Source organism: Lepidochelys kempii, chromosome 3 (assembly GCF_965140285.1).
Source record: "Lepidochelys kempii isolate rLepKem1 chromosome 3, rLepKem1.hap1, whole genome shotgun sequence".
Taxonomy (NCBI): Eukaryota; Metazoa; Chordata; order Testudines; family Cheloniidae; genus Lepidochelys; species Lepidochelys kempii.
In genome coordinates, this window is record NC_136382.1 from 146,157,486 (window position 1) to 146,172,129 (window position 14,644).

Here is a 14,644-nt window from a genome sequence, read left to right on the forward strand (position 1 = left end):
ATTTTTATGGATTTAAATGTTCACAGTTGTGGGAAATAATGGGGAGTCAGACAATAATTATTTAATGACCGTAGATGTCAATTTATAACAGTTAAAACAAATTATCAACATCACATGGCGAAATATACAAAGAATATATCCAAATCAAACTCTAAGTTCTCAAGCAGCATTTTTCTTTCTTTGCCTGTCTGTACATTTTGATGATTATCAGTGGAAATATTTTTATGTTGGTATGGTTAAATTGACATTTGTTGACATTTACCAATAAAAATCTAATCCTTCCAAGCCTATACACACTGTACAACATACACATTGTGGGATGACAGGCAAACACATAAATGCAGTATGCGATATGTGCAAAGAAAGGCACTACAGTATTGTGGCCACTAGATGGTGCCACTATAATTTCTGGCTAAAGCAATGGAAGCCTTGTGGTTTACAAAATTAATATTTTAAATCTCAATAAAAACTTCAGAGTTCAAACATAGTTTGTTCCCTAGTTTATACCAATATTTACCCCTAAAATATTTATTGAAAATCAGAGCTAGCTTACTGCATGCTTTATGAATTCCGAACTAAAGAAAGTGAGGAAAAACTAATTTTCCTATCTTTGGGCTATGAATTTATCCCTAAGTAGGACACTTATTAAAATCAGTTTTGATGCATTATATTAGAGCACTTATCTCTGTACCAAAATACACACACACATTTCTATTGCTTACTATGGTCAGAACAAACACGCCATTAAGTTTGAGGGTGTTTAAAGAATAATGGATGATATATTTTTTCCTACCTTGGATTCCAGACATTGTCATGACTCATTAAGGGGGCTTCTCTCTTTTGTCAGAAAGCTGAAGCCACCACTAAAGGCTGAGAAGAAAGCTGTTCTACTCCGGGCATGCTACAAAAGTGTCTTTTCTCTGCCTCCAATAGAGATCATGTTAGCAGAGGCATGTGATAATATACAATGCCAACACTCAGAGGTAATCTGTCCTTTTAAAAAAATACAGACATAAGAGAAGCCCCAGGTGTCTTAAATTCAGCAGTCCTCCTGGGGATGGTGACATATCGGGCCTGATAAGAGAGTTTCATTGTGAGATTTAGAGACAAAATGGTGAATCCTACTTACACTTTTTGACCAGCAGAATAATATTGCAAGTTGAATACGAGCCTGGATGCCAAGAAGCAGATGTTGTCTGCTGGATCATGGCAATGAAGAGCAAGTAGTCTAACTAGGCAACCCAGTCAGTGGAATACAACTGATGTCTAATTAAAAAGAGACAAAACCTGTTAGTAAGAGAGAACACATGGCAAGGTGTGCAATCATCAGTCAGTGTATGCACACCTGGGTCTGTGTGCTAAGGATGCATCTATTCTGCTTAGTCTCAAATTACTTCACCACTAATAGAGCTAAAGGGAAATAATGGAATCGCACAGTTCCAAATTTACCAGGGTTTTGGCTCTTTAGCAGAGAACTGTTCTAATATCATAATAATAGGGGGTCTTTTCTTAGCTAGGGAAGCAGTACAGGGAAAAAAATATTATTATCCCGATGACACAATTTCATATTTAAATGGTGAGTTGGTGCATATGTAGCCCAGTGCGTATGTAGCAATTTTGCTGCTGTTCATCTGGCTTTGTATCAGAATCTGTGCTGAGAATGGCAAACTCATTTCACATCTTGTTCTTAGAAGGAATTTAAGGCAGATTGCCAGAAAATAATAGTGAGTTCATATATCTGAAGCAGAGAAATAATTATTGCTATTTATGGGGTCAGAAAACTTTCCCTGTGTATCATAGGTGCTTATATGGCCCTCATTACCAGGTGTCCGAACACCACACACTTTTTAATGTTTTATCCCCACAACACCCATGTAACGTAGGGAAATGCTATTATCCCTATTTTACAGCTAGGGAACTGAAGCATAGAGAGACTAAGAAACTCATCCTATCTCTCTAAAGAAGTATTCCTACACCTCACGTTGCCTGTAGAATGTCAGATTGTATGACACTGACTATTGTGCTACCTCCTCTCCTAGTCTCTGTACAAGGAAACTATAGATGCCTTGAGAGGAATGCTTGAGGGTTTGGTATTTGAATGTCCTGTGGAGGTCCAGAAGATTTTGGAGGTAAGCAGTAGTGGGGCATGCAAGAGGAAAAGAGAGTTATAGAGGAGAGATTAAACAATCATGGTTCGACTGTCCCATCTGAGTTCAGGGCTGAATTAAGACAGTCTGGGGCTCTAGGCACACCACAACATGGGAGCTCTATGCCCCAGCATCTTGACCCTACTCCACATCAAAGGGAGTGGCAGTGGCAAGGAGTTCCCTCTCCTCTCCCAAAGAGGCAGGGACAGTCATATGGGACCCCTGTAACCCTCAGGATCAGCACCAGAGCCCCACTACCCTTGAGAGAAGCGGGGGTGGGGGGGAGGGCTCTTAATCCCAGAGAGACAGGGATGGCAGCAAGGGCCTTCCCAGTACTTAACCCAGCAGCCAGAGTATATCTGGTTAGGTGGGTGATTTGGGCCCACTCTTCTCTTTCCGCCATACATAGAGTACTTTGCTGGGCTGTTTTGGCAGGATGGTTTGTGTTCCCTTGGAGTTTATAATCCATTGAGATGCACGGAGCAGTTCACAACTCTGAGAGCTGTTGTTTCAGGCTCTTTGCAGACTCAGGTGGGCATCTCTACAACACTATGCTCAGGTCATGTTTTCAAACTTTTCTTAACAATCATGAAAGCTGAGCTTCTGCTCTCATGAGACAACTCCAAGAGTTGGGGTCCTGGGCACAAGCCTATAGGTCCACATTTTTAACTCTATTTAAGCATCTCATTTTCAGAAGTGATTTAGGCACTTAGGAGCCCAGTGAAATTTTGGCTCCTATGTGCCTAAATCCCTTTTGATACATAGGCTCCTAAATCAGTTACACATTGCAATGCTGTGTGCAGCAATGCCCAATTACCTTTAAAAATCTGGGCCATAATGTTTATGCCTTAATTTAGCCCTGCTAAAGAGTCTCCCATACTCTTCTCTTTTCAGAGAGTATATGTTCAAGGTGCAGGGGTGCTGGAATAATTTGTATCATGGGGGTGCTGAGAGCCATTGAACCAAACTGTAAACCCTGTCCATAATAAAAACCACTTCAAGCCAGGGGGTGCGAGAGCACCCATATCAGGGTGTTAGAACAATCTAATGTATGTAAAAGAAATGTCAACACTTTTATAACAACTGAGAAATATACTTCCCTTCTCTTCTCTCTCTGAAGCTCTTTCCCCCAGGTGTTGACTTGTAGGCAGGAGAGACGTCCTCCCTGCCTCCCAAATCTTACTCTCTCTAGAAAAGTTGGGCAGGATATGTGGTGTTACCCTCATTTCCAGAGATAAAAATAGACTTCATTTTATACCCTATCAAATTCTGAATCCACCAACTAAGATTCAGAGCAAAGGAAGGAGCCACGCTTTGGCAGAGCAGATTATGATGTCAGTTTTCCTTCTTAGTGGAACTATTATAGGATGGATTTCTGGAAAACACAGAAGATAACCCTCTTTCAGAAAACCCATAAACTTTATTTACATATAGAGGAGAATGCTACATTTTTATCTGACCTACCATCAGACAAAGGACCTCCCACACCCTCAGCTGCTGTAAATCAGAGTAGTTTCTCTGAAGTCAGTGGTGCTACCCCAGTTTACAGCAGCTACTGGTAGATTTGGGCCACAATCTTTTAGGAGTTTTCTTTTTTTGTGAGCAGTGATCTCCATTTTTTCCTACAGTACCTCGAGCCCTGGCTAATCTCCAGAAAGGATCATGAGCGGGAACGAGCAATGTGGTGCAGTGCCCGGATCCTAAGATGTGTGGCCAAGCTTCCCAATTTTGACGTGAGTAACCCTTCACCTGTGCTGACCTGACTCAATACAGAACATACACTTCAGCACATACACTTGCCCAAATAAGCAGCCTACTACTCACAGAACAAACAAACAAAATGCAGGACCTGATACTGCACCCATTGAAGTCAGGTGGAGCTTTGCCAGTGATTTCAGTAGACTCAAGCTCTGACAGATCTTATTTTTCTGACAAATTACCCTGAAATCCTTACTGGCACTGTGTCTGCTCAAACTTCTCCCTGGAGAAGTTATTCACTTCAGTCCATTCCCCAAAGTGATGGCAATGTAAATTCAATGCAAACAGCACCAGTCTTTCAAAACTTCTCAGGGCAAGAAAGAGTTATTTCCTCTCCTGTTTAGGCTGTTTTTTGTTGAATCTTTTTGTCTTGCAATAATATTTTTGGCAGTTGTTGCACCAGCTTTACTATGGAATTTAATCACCCACAAAGCTGGTTGTTGCCTGGTATAATCCTACCCCAAAATATATTAGTATTCCTTAAGTGTACTGTATGGTGCTTCAGTAACAAGAAATACATATCAATGGTTTTAAATGTTTCTAAATTGCTAGACAAAAAACTTCACTATACAGGTAACATTATAAGTAAGTATAATTTAATTAAATATAACATCATAGTTATATGAAAAGTTTGAGACAAGTTTCTGTAAACAACTTTAAATATGGCCCAGTATCCACACCCATCTCTGTCTAGCCACAAACCCCCCACTTCACTCCAAAATATATCTCCTCTACATTTCCAATAGTAACCATAAAACCTCATCTCTTATTCTGTGTATAATAAAGATGGATCTGAGCTGCAAAGTTTGAATCTGAACTTTCCCAAAGTTTACAGGGTGGTGGTTTTTGGTTTGGGTCCACGTGTAGTAATCGCCAGCCTAGAAGCCACTTATATCCAGAGTCATGTATATCCAGAGAGTCAGTGCAGCTTCCATCTGGTAGATCCACTATTGACATGGTTGTCTCATTAAGGCAATTGCAAGAAAAGTGTCAAGAACAAGAAAAACCTCTCCGTGGATTTCATTGATCTTACAAAGGATTTTAATCTGGTCAGAAGAAAGGGCCACTTCCAACTATTAGAGATATTGGTTGCCCCCCGATCCTCCTCAGTACTTTTCAGTACTTCCATGAAGGCTAAAGTCCAGTGTGATGGTGATCAATCTGACAGTTTTGAAATCTGCTGGTGGATCAAACTGGGATGTGTTTTGGCACCAACGCTCTTTGGTATATTCCTCTCTCTGCTGCTTTGTCATACTTTCTCATTTAGCACCATGGGTGTATGTTTTCATGCAAAGTCAGATGGAAAATTCTTCAACATTGCATGTCTAAGAGGAAAAAGCAAAGTCAGACATCTGCTAAGAGAACTTCTTTTCACTGATAATGCAGTTCTTGTCATGCACAGTGAAGAGGAACTCCAGCAACTTTCCCAAAACTTTGCGCTAACTTGTGAGGAATTTGGAGTAAGCACCAGTCTAAAGAAGACAACGGTTATGGCACAAGGTGTGTTGACTCCACCAGAACTTTTAATAGTAGTACCTAGCTTGAAGTTGTGCACAAGTTCTGCTCTCTACAATCAATTGTATTGGATAACTTATCTCTAGATGGTGAGTTTAATGCTCACATCTGAAAGGCAGCCACCACATTCAGCCTACTAACCAAGCGTGGGTGGGGTGACAGGAAACAGACACTGAACACCAAGATACGGATTCCCATATGTGCATTTTGAGCATACTGCTGTATGGTGGCAAGACCTGAACCAGCCGCAGCAGGCATGAGAGAAGGCTAAATACCGTCTATGTTTGCTGTCTTCACCATATTCTAAATATCAAGTGGAAAACCAAAGTTCCTGATGCTGATGTACTTCAGGAAAAAAATGACCAAGTCTAATCCCTATTCTCAAACACAGATATCTCTATGGATTTGTTTCAGAGTAAGGTGCCACAAGTACTCCTTTTCTTTCTATGGATTTGGTCATCTGCACCAGATGGATGTTGGATGCATTCCAAAGGATTGCCTGTATAAGGAACCTGTGGATGCTCAAAGGCCACTAGGCCAGCCTAGGCTCAGGTTCAAAAGTATTTGCAAAAGGGACTAGAACATTTTCAATATCAACTGTTGCTTGAGAATCTGACTTTTTAGCCACTCGCAATGCTGCTGCATGACATGTAGTAACATAATGGTTTTAGCACTTACGCCATCGTCTTTTGAGATGGGTGGTTGCCATTCATAAACCAACTACTACGAACCTCATATCAGCTTGGCTATTTTTTAGTTCACCTAACCATTCATGGAGAAACACACCAACATCTCTCACCTATTTACAGTAAAGAAACCTTCTTCTTGATCTTCCATTCCACCGTGAACCTGAGAACCCAATTTTCTTCACTCACCCTCAACATATAGAGTAGAAATCCTATTCTGTGTACCTTCTCCATCCTCCCCACATGGTTCCATCTAGAAACAGGCCTGACATATACTTTGACCCTGTGCATGCTACACAGATTCTCTGCAGGTACCAGAGAACCACAATCCTTGAGGTACCCATTGGGAATGTATTACATTTTCACTTGTAGTCAATGATGTGAACAGTTTCTGAAGTTATTGGTCCCTTGTACTATTCCAATTGTGCAAAGGGGATTTAAAGCTTCCCTAAGTGGGCAGCTGGAGATTCCTCTGGCATGAGGGAATTCAGGAGAGCTGTCAGGCTCTTGAAGCCTGGCTATAAGCCACTCCCTCACAGTGCTGTTTTTATGCCCCAGCAAAAGTGGTGTGGTAGGAGCATTCTATGCTCCATCAATCCGTACTGGTGTAAGAGCCCCACTTAGAGCAATCCTGAGGCTGTTCAAAGTTGTGCTGGGGACCAACCCAATCCCTAGAATTCTTGAGTATCATTGGGGAAGGAAAGAAAACACCCTTTGCTCTTCCCCTCAGGTGTGCGAAGTAGTACTCTAGTGCACCTGTGGCTCTGGCCCTTTGTCATCATAGGCGGTGCTTCTAATACACCACTATCTCCATTAGGTGGGTGGTGAGTAGCAGATTTAGATCACAGTGAAGACTGCGTGAAGAACCTTAACTTCAAATATTCAGGCTTTCAAACTATTTTATTTTTAACTACAATTGGCTAATTTGAGACTATAGCTGAAGCAACATATTGTGTTAGGAGGGAAATACTTAAAACACACAATAAACATTATTCAGAATTAATTCTTATTAAATAAAAACAATACATCTCTAACTAACCCTATGACAGGATCACCCCAGCCTCTGGGCCTGATTCCAGTCTCATGCAGTGTATGTTAAGAGAGACAGCATTGAAATCATCTGTGTCGCATTGGTGAAGTGTGTCAAATCACCCACAGGCTCTTCAGAAACAAACTGGGAAATCTTCAAGGCTCACACTGCATTCTTAGAGTTTGTCTACACTGGCCTCTTTTCTCTGAAATTTTCACCTTGCTAACACCAGTGCAGTTCCCCAACATGTAAAATTGTACATAGTCAGAATAATAGTATTTTGGCCCTTGTTTGCCCAGGTATAAATGATTAAAGACGAGGTGCAGGGAAGCAGAGAATCAGGCCCTTTACCTTTGTGTTGATGATGACTCTTTATTATTGGATATACTGTTTGATTATGCGGCTTTTGTTGGCATATTTAAATGCCATAAACATTTTCAGTGTTTAAAGATATGCAGTTTTATAAGCATGATAATGTGCTCCAGGGTGTGTGCTCGACAACCAATCTACACACACCCATCATAAGCATGTTAACAGGCACAAGGCCCAGGTGTGCCCATATATTGCCTGATGATCACACACCCTGTTATATCTATTGCTAATTGGCTTCTTCTCTTTTTAATTAGACATCAATTGAATTCAGCAGACTGGGTCGCCTTGTTAGGCTGCTTGCCCTTCGATGCCATGACCAGGTGGACAACATCTGCTTCTTGGCAGCCCGGGCAGTATACAACTTGTATTGTATCCAGCTACTTAAAAAGCGTAAGTAAACACCCTTTTTCTACATCACTGGAAACTGAAAACTTCCTCCTTGCAGCTAACACTTACAAACCTTTCTTATTATTACCAACAGATTAGTTTCAAAGTCCTAAAGTAATCATTTCTGTTATTCTATAGCACGGCACTGCATCATCAGGAAAGTAGTGAAGTGGGCTACAGCTGCTGCTATTTATTTATTTATTATTTAGAATATGTTTCCTGTTGAGCCTGCAGTGCCTTGCACGGAGTACAGAGACATGATGATGCCTTGATGAGCTTATCAGTGCTGGAACAGAACTATTGTGCCAGGGAGTATCACTAAATAAATGCATGTTTCCCTGAGGGGGGTAGAGGGAAAAGGGAAGGGAAATCCAAGAGAAGGAGCAAAGTACACAGAGAAATGAAATACAGTATATACAGTTGTTTATAACAAGTATCTAGTATTAAGGTCGTATTCCTCAAACTGAGGAGTACCTCATCCTGGGAGGGCTTGAAGGAGTAGCTGTGGGATAGGAAGAAAGTGTGGACGAACCTCTTAATCATTCTCCAAAATCTCTGCTTTCATTTAAAAAAAATCACTGGCCATTATGGTTTGAAAAGAAAACCTTGACAATATGACCCAAGTATAACCAATGCAGAGGTGTATACCTGAGCTTGCAGAGAGCCTGAAACAATATCTCTGAGGTGTGAACTGAGCCATTCATTTCAATGGGTGCTAACTGAGGTGTCAATAATGATATTTTGTGTGTCAACATTAACTGTTTTCCACTGCTGAATGTATGTAAGGAAGTATATTTTGAAGATCTCAGTTTACTCTAAGTAACTGCTCATTTTGGGGAGGCATTTAGCAGTGTGAGATGGGGCTGAGGGAGGCCATGATTGGTTTAATTTTCTTTAAGGGTGGGAAGCTCTGTTTCAAAAGGAAAACATCATGTTAAAGGAAAGAATAGCCCAGAGTGAAGTCCATTTTCCAGATTAAATATTGATTCACAGGCTGCTATGAATCCAGTGAATGGTGCTCATACACTGTACACAAGGGCAATGGTTGTGTTATATCCATCACCAGCTATTCTACTGAGTTTTGAACCAACTGTAGACTTGCCTCTAGCTAGCATCATGGACACATTCAGAACATTAACAAGTACGGAAAGAAATGTCACCCAAGTGAGAAATGACAAATGAGTTTATCTGTTCCAGAGCTTGAGAAGGGACATGGAGTGGAGAAGGTAGACACGCTAAAAAATCTGGGAACGTACAGTCCCTCTGTGTTCTACAATAACACCTCACAAATCGCTAAGGTAATTACACTCAATGCACTGAATAATGAACGGTGTTTCCCTATGTGAGTATTAGAGAGCCATTGATCACAGCTCCACAGTGAAGGATGCAGCCACATATCCTTATAAACCCTATTTGAACTCCCCTTCAACTTTGGCTAGGAAAATTGATTTGTCCTAATTTTGCATTTACTGTAAAGGCCAAGGAAGCTTTTTCTTTTGAAAAAAATTGGCCAAAGTGTTTTTTTGAGTTACAGGTAATGAAAAATTAACCTGATTTTGGAGCTGCTCAATAACAGTTATAGTATGAGTGTAGATATTCAAAATTTTTCCATTGATACTCTTAATCAACTGAAAAACTGGGTTTTTGACCAAACAATGTTTTTGTGTATCACAAATGTCTGGTTTCCTCAGAAAACTTGGAATTTTCATCAGAAAACAAAATACCCCAAACAAAAAACCTTTTGGCTGAAAACCAAAAAGTTGGATTTGGAAATGCCTTATTGGAGTTGTAGTTCAGGTTCCTCATGCCCCAATTCTCCTCTATGTGCTGTGATCCCCTGCTGGACTACATCTCCCATGTAGGCAGGCCATTTGTCTGGCTTAAAGCTGGACAGTTCTGCTTTTCTATGGTTTGTTCCCCATGCAGTACTGAGACAAAACCAGACGTGTTTGTCTGATGTGACACATGGAAGATGCAATTTTGAAGAGCACAGTGTCTTGCCCTTGCCGGGTGACCTCACGCGCATATCTCGTGTAAAGTCATGCCTGGTGGAGGTAGGGATCTCTTCAAAATGGCATACTCTGTGCAGTGTGACATAAGGTCACGCCAGTGTAGTTGGGCCCACACCATTCCTGGAAGTAATGTAATGTCCAGTATTCTGGGGATGTGTCAATAGCCAACCTACTCCCATGATGCATGTGGCGAGAAGACTCCTATTGCACACCACAGAGGATTAGCAAGAAAAGAGATGGCACTGAATATTGACAGATGTAATCTGGCCAGGGAGACCTGTCCATGGAGGGAGAATCCAGTCATGAGGCTTGTGAACTACAACTTGATGGGGAACCAGTGCAGCACGGAAAGGTATATTTAATGTCAAACCAAAATGAAATGTTTTGATTAGTAAACGTTGAACCATTTTGTTTTGATTGGAAATGTCAGAATGAAATGGTTCAACCTTTCCTAATTGAAATTTTTGGCCAAAATTTTTCAGTTTTTTTATTTTTCAACAGCTTAAATTTTCTGTGTGTGTGAGGAAACCTCATTTCCCAACTAGATCTAATTATAACCCCTGTTTTCACATTCTTTGTAACTTTAACAGAAAGATTATTTTCATAAAAAAAAGTGAATATTTTCAGAGTAAAGATGAGGAGAAAGGATGGTCTTGTGGTTAAGTCTTTGGACTAGACCTCAGGAGAGCCAGGTTCAGTTCCCAGCTCTGCTATGGAATTTCTCTGATAGCCAGGGCATGTCCCTTCATTGTCATAATGTTTGTAAAGCACTTGGATAACAAGGTGATTAGGACCATATACTGTGCATATTTTGACAGTGTTTAATAGAATTCTTTGAAATTTTTTGAGATGGTTTACTCAGTGTCTAACTTTTGTGGGGTTTTTCAACCAGAGATAGAAAAAAGCTTGATTGATTTATATTGTACATTCAGTTAAAAATCTAGCGCATATGCTCATTTAAAATATTTCAGAAAGATATATTTACAGAAACTTTGGTAAAGAGATGCATGCTTTATAAAATCTGCATGGCCCCATAGTATCTATGCAGAGCAAGAAGAGGTAGGGAAGAGGCAGGATCTTTGGAGTTCCTAAGTAGGATCGCTGAAGCATTTGGGAAACGTAGGATGTTAAGTGATGGGGACTTTGTAAAACACCTACACTCTACCTTTGCCCCCCCAACTTTTTTTGAGAACATGGGACTTAATGTACAAACAGTTTTGTTGCCTTTAATTAAGGCTGCTACTTAATATTATTGCTGAAACACTTATATACCAAGATATTTTCAATTAAAAATTTCAAAGCATCTAAAATATGAAAAAGGATCTTTGAGGGATGTTGGATAAACATTCAAATATCCCCACAGTTCATGTGATTTCCTAGGTCCCAAGCATAGTGTCCCCATCTCTTCTTCCATTCAAAACTGAATTTTGCCTGTTAGTTGGTCGCTCCAGCTCTGGTGACAGCAGGAACTGTGTCAGCATGACATGCTCTTTTCTGTTTGTTTTAGGCTTTTGCAGAATATTTTACCCCACTTCAGCTAACAAACCTGGTTCTGACAGCACTTGATGGTTTGACAGATCCCAGGGAGAAAATATCTCGGGCAGCTGGAGAACTGCTCAGTGCGATTCTGGAAGAACGGGGAGCTGACCTGGAGAAGGTAGGCGATGCTGAGAGGGGCCGCTGTTAGAATTCCCTGTTCTGGAGCCAGGAGGTGCGGCTGCCAGCTCCCTGTGCTGAAATTGTCCATTGACTTAGTTCCAATGCACTTTGTAAGAAAGCTGTGAAATGGCTCCTCTTTTGGGGAAACCAGAATCTGGGTGCAGATGTTGTTTTTGCTGAGGTGCTGCCATTCCCTCATAGTCTAGTTAAAAGTGTAGATTGGGGTGTCTTATGGAGACACAATAATGACTCTATGGTTAAGCCCATTAAGTAGCTTCTATTATAAACCCAATTTTGAAGCCTTTCTAGATTTTTTCTGCTTTTAGCAGGTGTTCTGACTTTGCTTTTCTTGAAATGTTGTATCTGATAACTTGATCCACAGACTCCAATTTAGTCTCTTGTTCTCAGTGAAATCTGGTGCATAGACTGATATTAGAAGGTAGTATTTTTAATTGTGGAGTTATTAGCTGTGAATAGTTACACCTCTGAGAACTATGTGAGGATTATGGAGTTTATAAACTTCATGCTAGGTTTTGTTGAACTGGTAAATTCAATAAACTGAATAACATTGGACTGAGGGGTGGCAAACTTTGCAGCAGGGACACAGCACGCACCCATGATACTGGGGAGAACTTGTGTGAACACATAACACTGCTCGGGAGAAGGGAGACAAAATGAGTCTCCAATTTATGTTTCTCTCCCAAGACACTGAATGAGCTTCTGAGGACAGAGGAGAGAGAGAGAGAGAGAAAGTTACACCTGAAAGTAGAGTAAAGGTAGTAAAGGAGTGAGGAAAGCTGATACACACTGTATGCTATCCACACTACAGAAATATTAAACAACCAGGCTGAGGCCTTACGACATCCCCACAGAGAAGAGAAGAGAGGCACTTCCATTGTCATTCACGGTTGTGAAAAGGGTTTCTATAGTGTTTCTAAAGAGTTTGCAGTAGTTATACTATATTCATTAGATGGAAATGTAGGGTTATAGTTAAGGTGATTTGTGAATCCTTAACTTGTTCAATTCCATGACTTTCAAAATATTTTTTTCATGAACCACAACCTTCTAATGAGATTCTTATTGTCTATGGCATATGTGTGTGTAAGTGAAAGGAAATATTATCTTTCTTTATTCCAATTCCTGTGGCTTTAGTTGTAAAGGGGATGTCTGTAGCCTGTGGGGAGGTGCAGCTTCCTATGGAATGAGAGTTAGTTCAAGATGCAAAATGTTATAGAGGGGTCATATTGTCCTCTCTCCCAACAAGACTTTAGATTTCCTCAACTGATTGTTGTTTTGTCTTAATCTGAAATAAGCCATGTAACAGAAATATGTTTGCTGTTTTGGGGAGGGTAGGTGTATGTATATATAGATAGGTGTGTGTGTGTACACATACATATATGTGTGTGTGTGTGTGTATATATATATATTAATTATTTGTATAAAAGACATAAGTAAGTGTGTATGTGTGTGTGTAGGTAGGTAGGTAGAAAAATTCCAGCTGTAACTCTGCCTGCCCAAAAAAGGGTTTTGTCTGGGAATATATTTACCTATCTGCTGTTTCTCTGGGAGTCCCCTGCACTCCAGAAACTGACCTGTTTTGTTCTTTAGGAAGGTGTCTTCTTTGGAGAGGGGAACTCATCCTATTGCTGAGTGATGATCACTGAGATTTAAACTCACCACGAGGGGGATAAAGAAGAAGATCCTCCATCCCAAACATACAAACACATACACCCAAATATAGGAAAAAACCTTTAACTCTGCTTTTCCTGCAGGTAGATGACACTCTGACTGGCATTTACCAGCGCCTCAGCCTCATCCATGAACCCATTACGAGGCAGGAAATGTTGAGGGCAGTGTGCTTCTTGGCTGGAAACAACACCAAGAAAGTGGTGCCTATCCTGTTGGACCACGCTCTCCCATGGGACAGGTAGAAAGCTTGCCAGTGCTCTTTCTGTGTTGAGTCTCCAAATGTATGTTCCTTCTTTCTCTTTGTTTCAGCATTTTAAGCACTTGGATTTCATGTTACGCTCCCCATTGCACTGGGTTGTGATTAGAGCTAGTTGAAAAATAGGATATAATTTTCACAAAAAAATTCATCTTCTATTTGGCAAAAGTTGAAATTTTAACAACAAATTCGGTCAATTTTTAAAAAGTTTTTGACCAGTTCTAGTTGTGATTAATTATTTGATGTGTTAAAATCTATACTGTGTGATAGTGGCTGTTGACTGTATGGAAACGACATGGCTGGCTTTACTGGAAACCATGAGACAGCTTACTTTCCTGGTGTAATAACACACAGTTGTGGCAAATGGAACCAGTGTCATGTCTATATGATTTGTGGGGAATCCCTTCTTCCTTGTTTTTTCCTTTCCTAGGACACATTGTTTCTTACTTCTCTGCTCTCTGACCACGGGTATGATTCTACTCAAGACATCATCAATGTATTTGGATAGGGAGACGAGTTATAGCAGTATAGGTTTGATCCACATAGAAGGTCCATTCATGAGGGATGCATCATATCTAGTGGTCTGAGCACAGAGCTAAGCATGAGACCCCTGGGTTCTTTACCCAGCTGTCAGTGTCTCATTGTTTGACCATGAGCAAATCACTTTATAGCTCTGAGACTCGGTTTCTTCATCTGTAAAATGGGAATAATTATATTTACTCACAGTACTGCACATAGGTGTTGTGAGGCTTGTTTCACTGCAGCCCTCTGAGATCTTTGAATGGAAGTTGTTATAGAAGTACAAAGTATTATTTTAATTGGGCCTCTAAATTTGTAGCAACACAACTGAGATATGGAGGTTCCTGGGCACCAGAAGAGAAACCACCCTCAATGTTCTTCAGCTGCTGATAACAATCCTGGAGGAGAAACCAGTCCAAAAAGTCAATAGCAGTATCTCTGATGATGAGACCTCCCTCCAGCCTGTTGCTGTGAGTATCTGGGCATTTCATAGGCTGTTTTTTTTTTTTTTGACAGCAAAAGATAGAACTGGAAAAGCAAAGCCTTTAGGGATGTTTTCTTTTTAGTACTACAGATGCTCCCCAACTTACGCAAGCGTTCTGTTTCAGAATGCC

General features: G+C 40.6%; 1 protein-coding gene across 1 annotated transcript in view; it reads left to right on the forward strand.

Moving 5' to 3' along the window:
* LOC140909325 (maestro heat-like repeat-containing protein family member 1) overlaps positions 1-14,644 on the forward strand; it is a 64,658-nt gene that overhangs the window by 33,033 nt on the left and 16,981 nt on the right. Inside the window, exons 24-31 of the mRNA XM_073338363.2 lie at positions 848-983; positions 2,040-2,129; positions 3,776-3,880; positions 7,763-7,898; positions 9,093-9,193; positions 11,415-11,564; positions 13,339-13,493; positions 14,350-14,500. Coding sequence (XP_073194464.2) covers positions 848-983; positions 2,040-2,129; positions 3,776-3,880; positions 7,763-7,898; positions 9,093-9,193; positions 11,415-11,564; positions 13,339-13,493; positions 14,350-14,500 — 1,024 coding nt within the window. The remainder of the gene's footprint in view (positions 1-847; positions 984-2,039; positions 2,130-3,775; positions 3,881-7,762; positions 7,899-9,092; positions 9,194-11,414; positions 11,565-13,338; positions 13,494-14,349; positions 14,501-14,644) is intronic.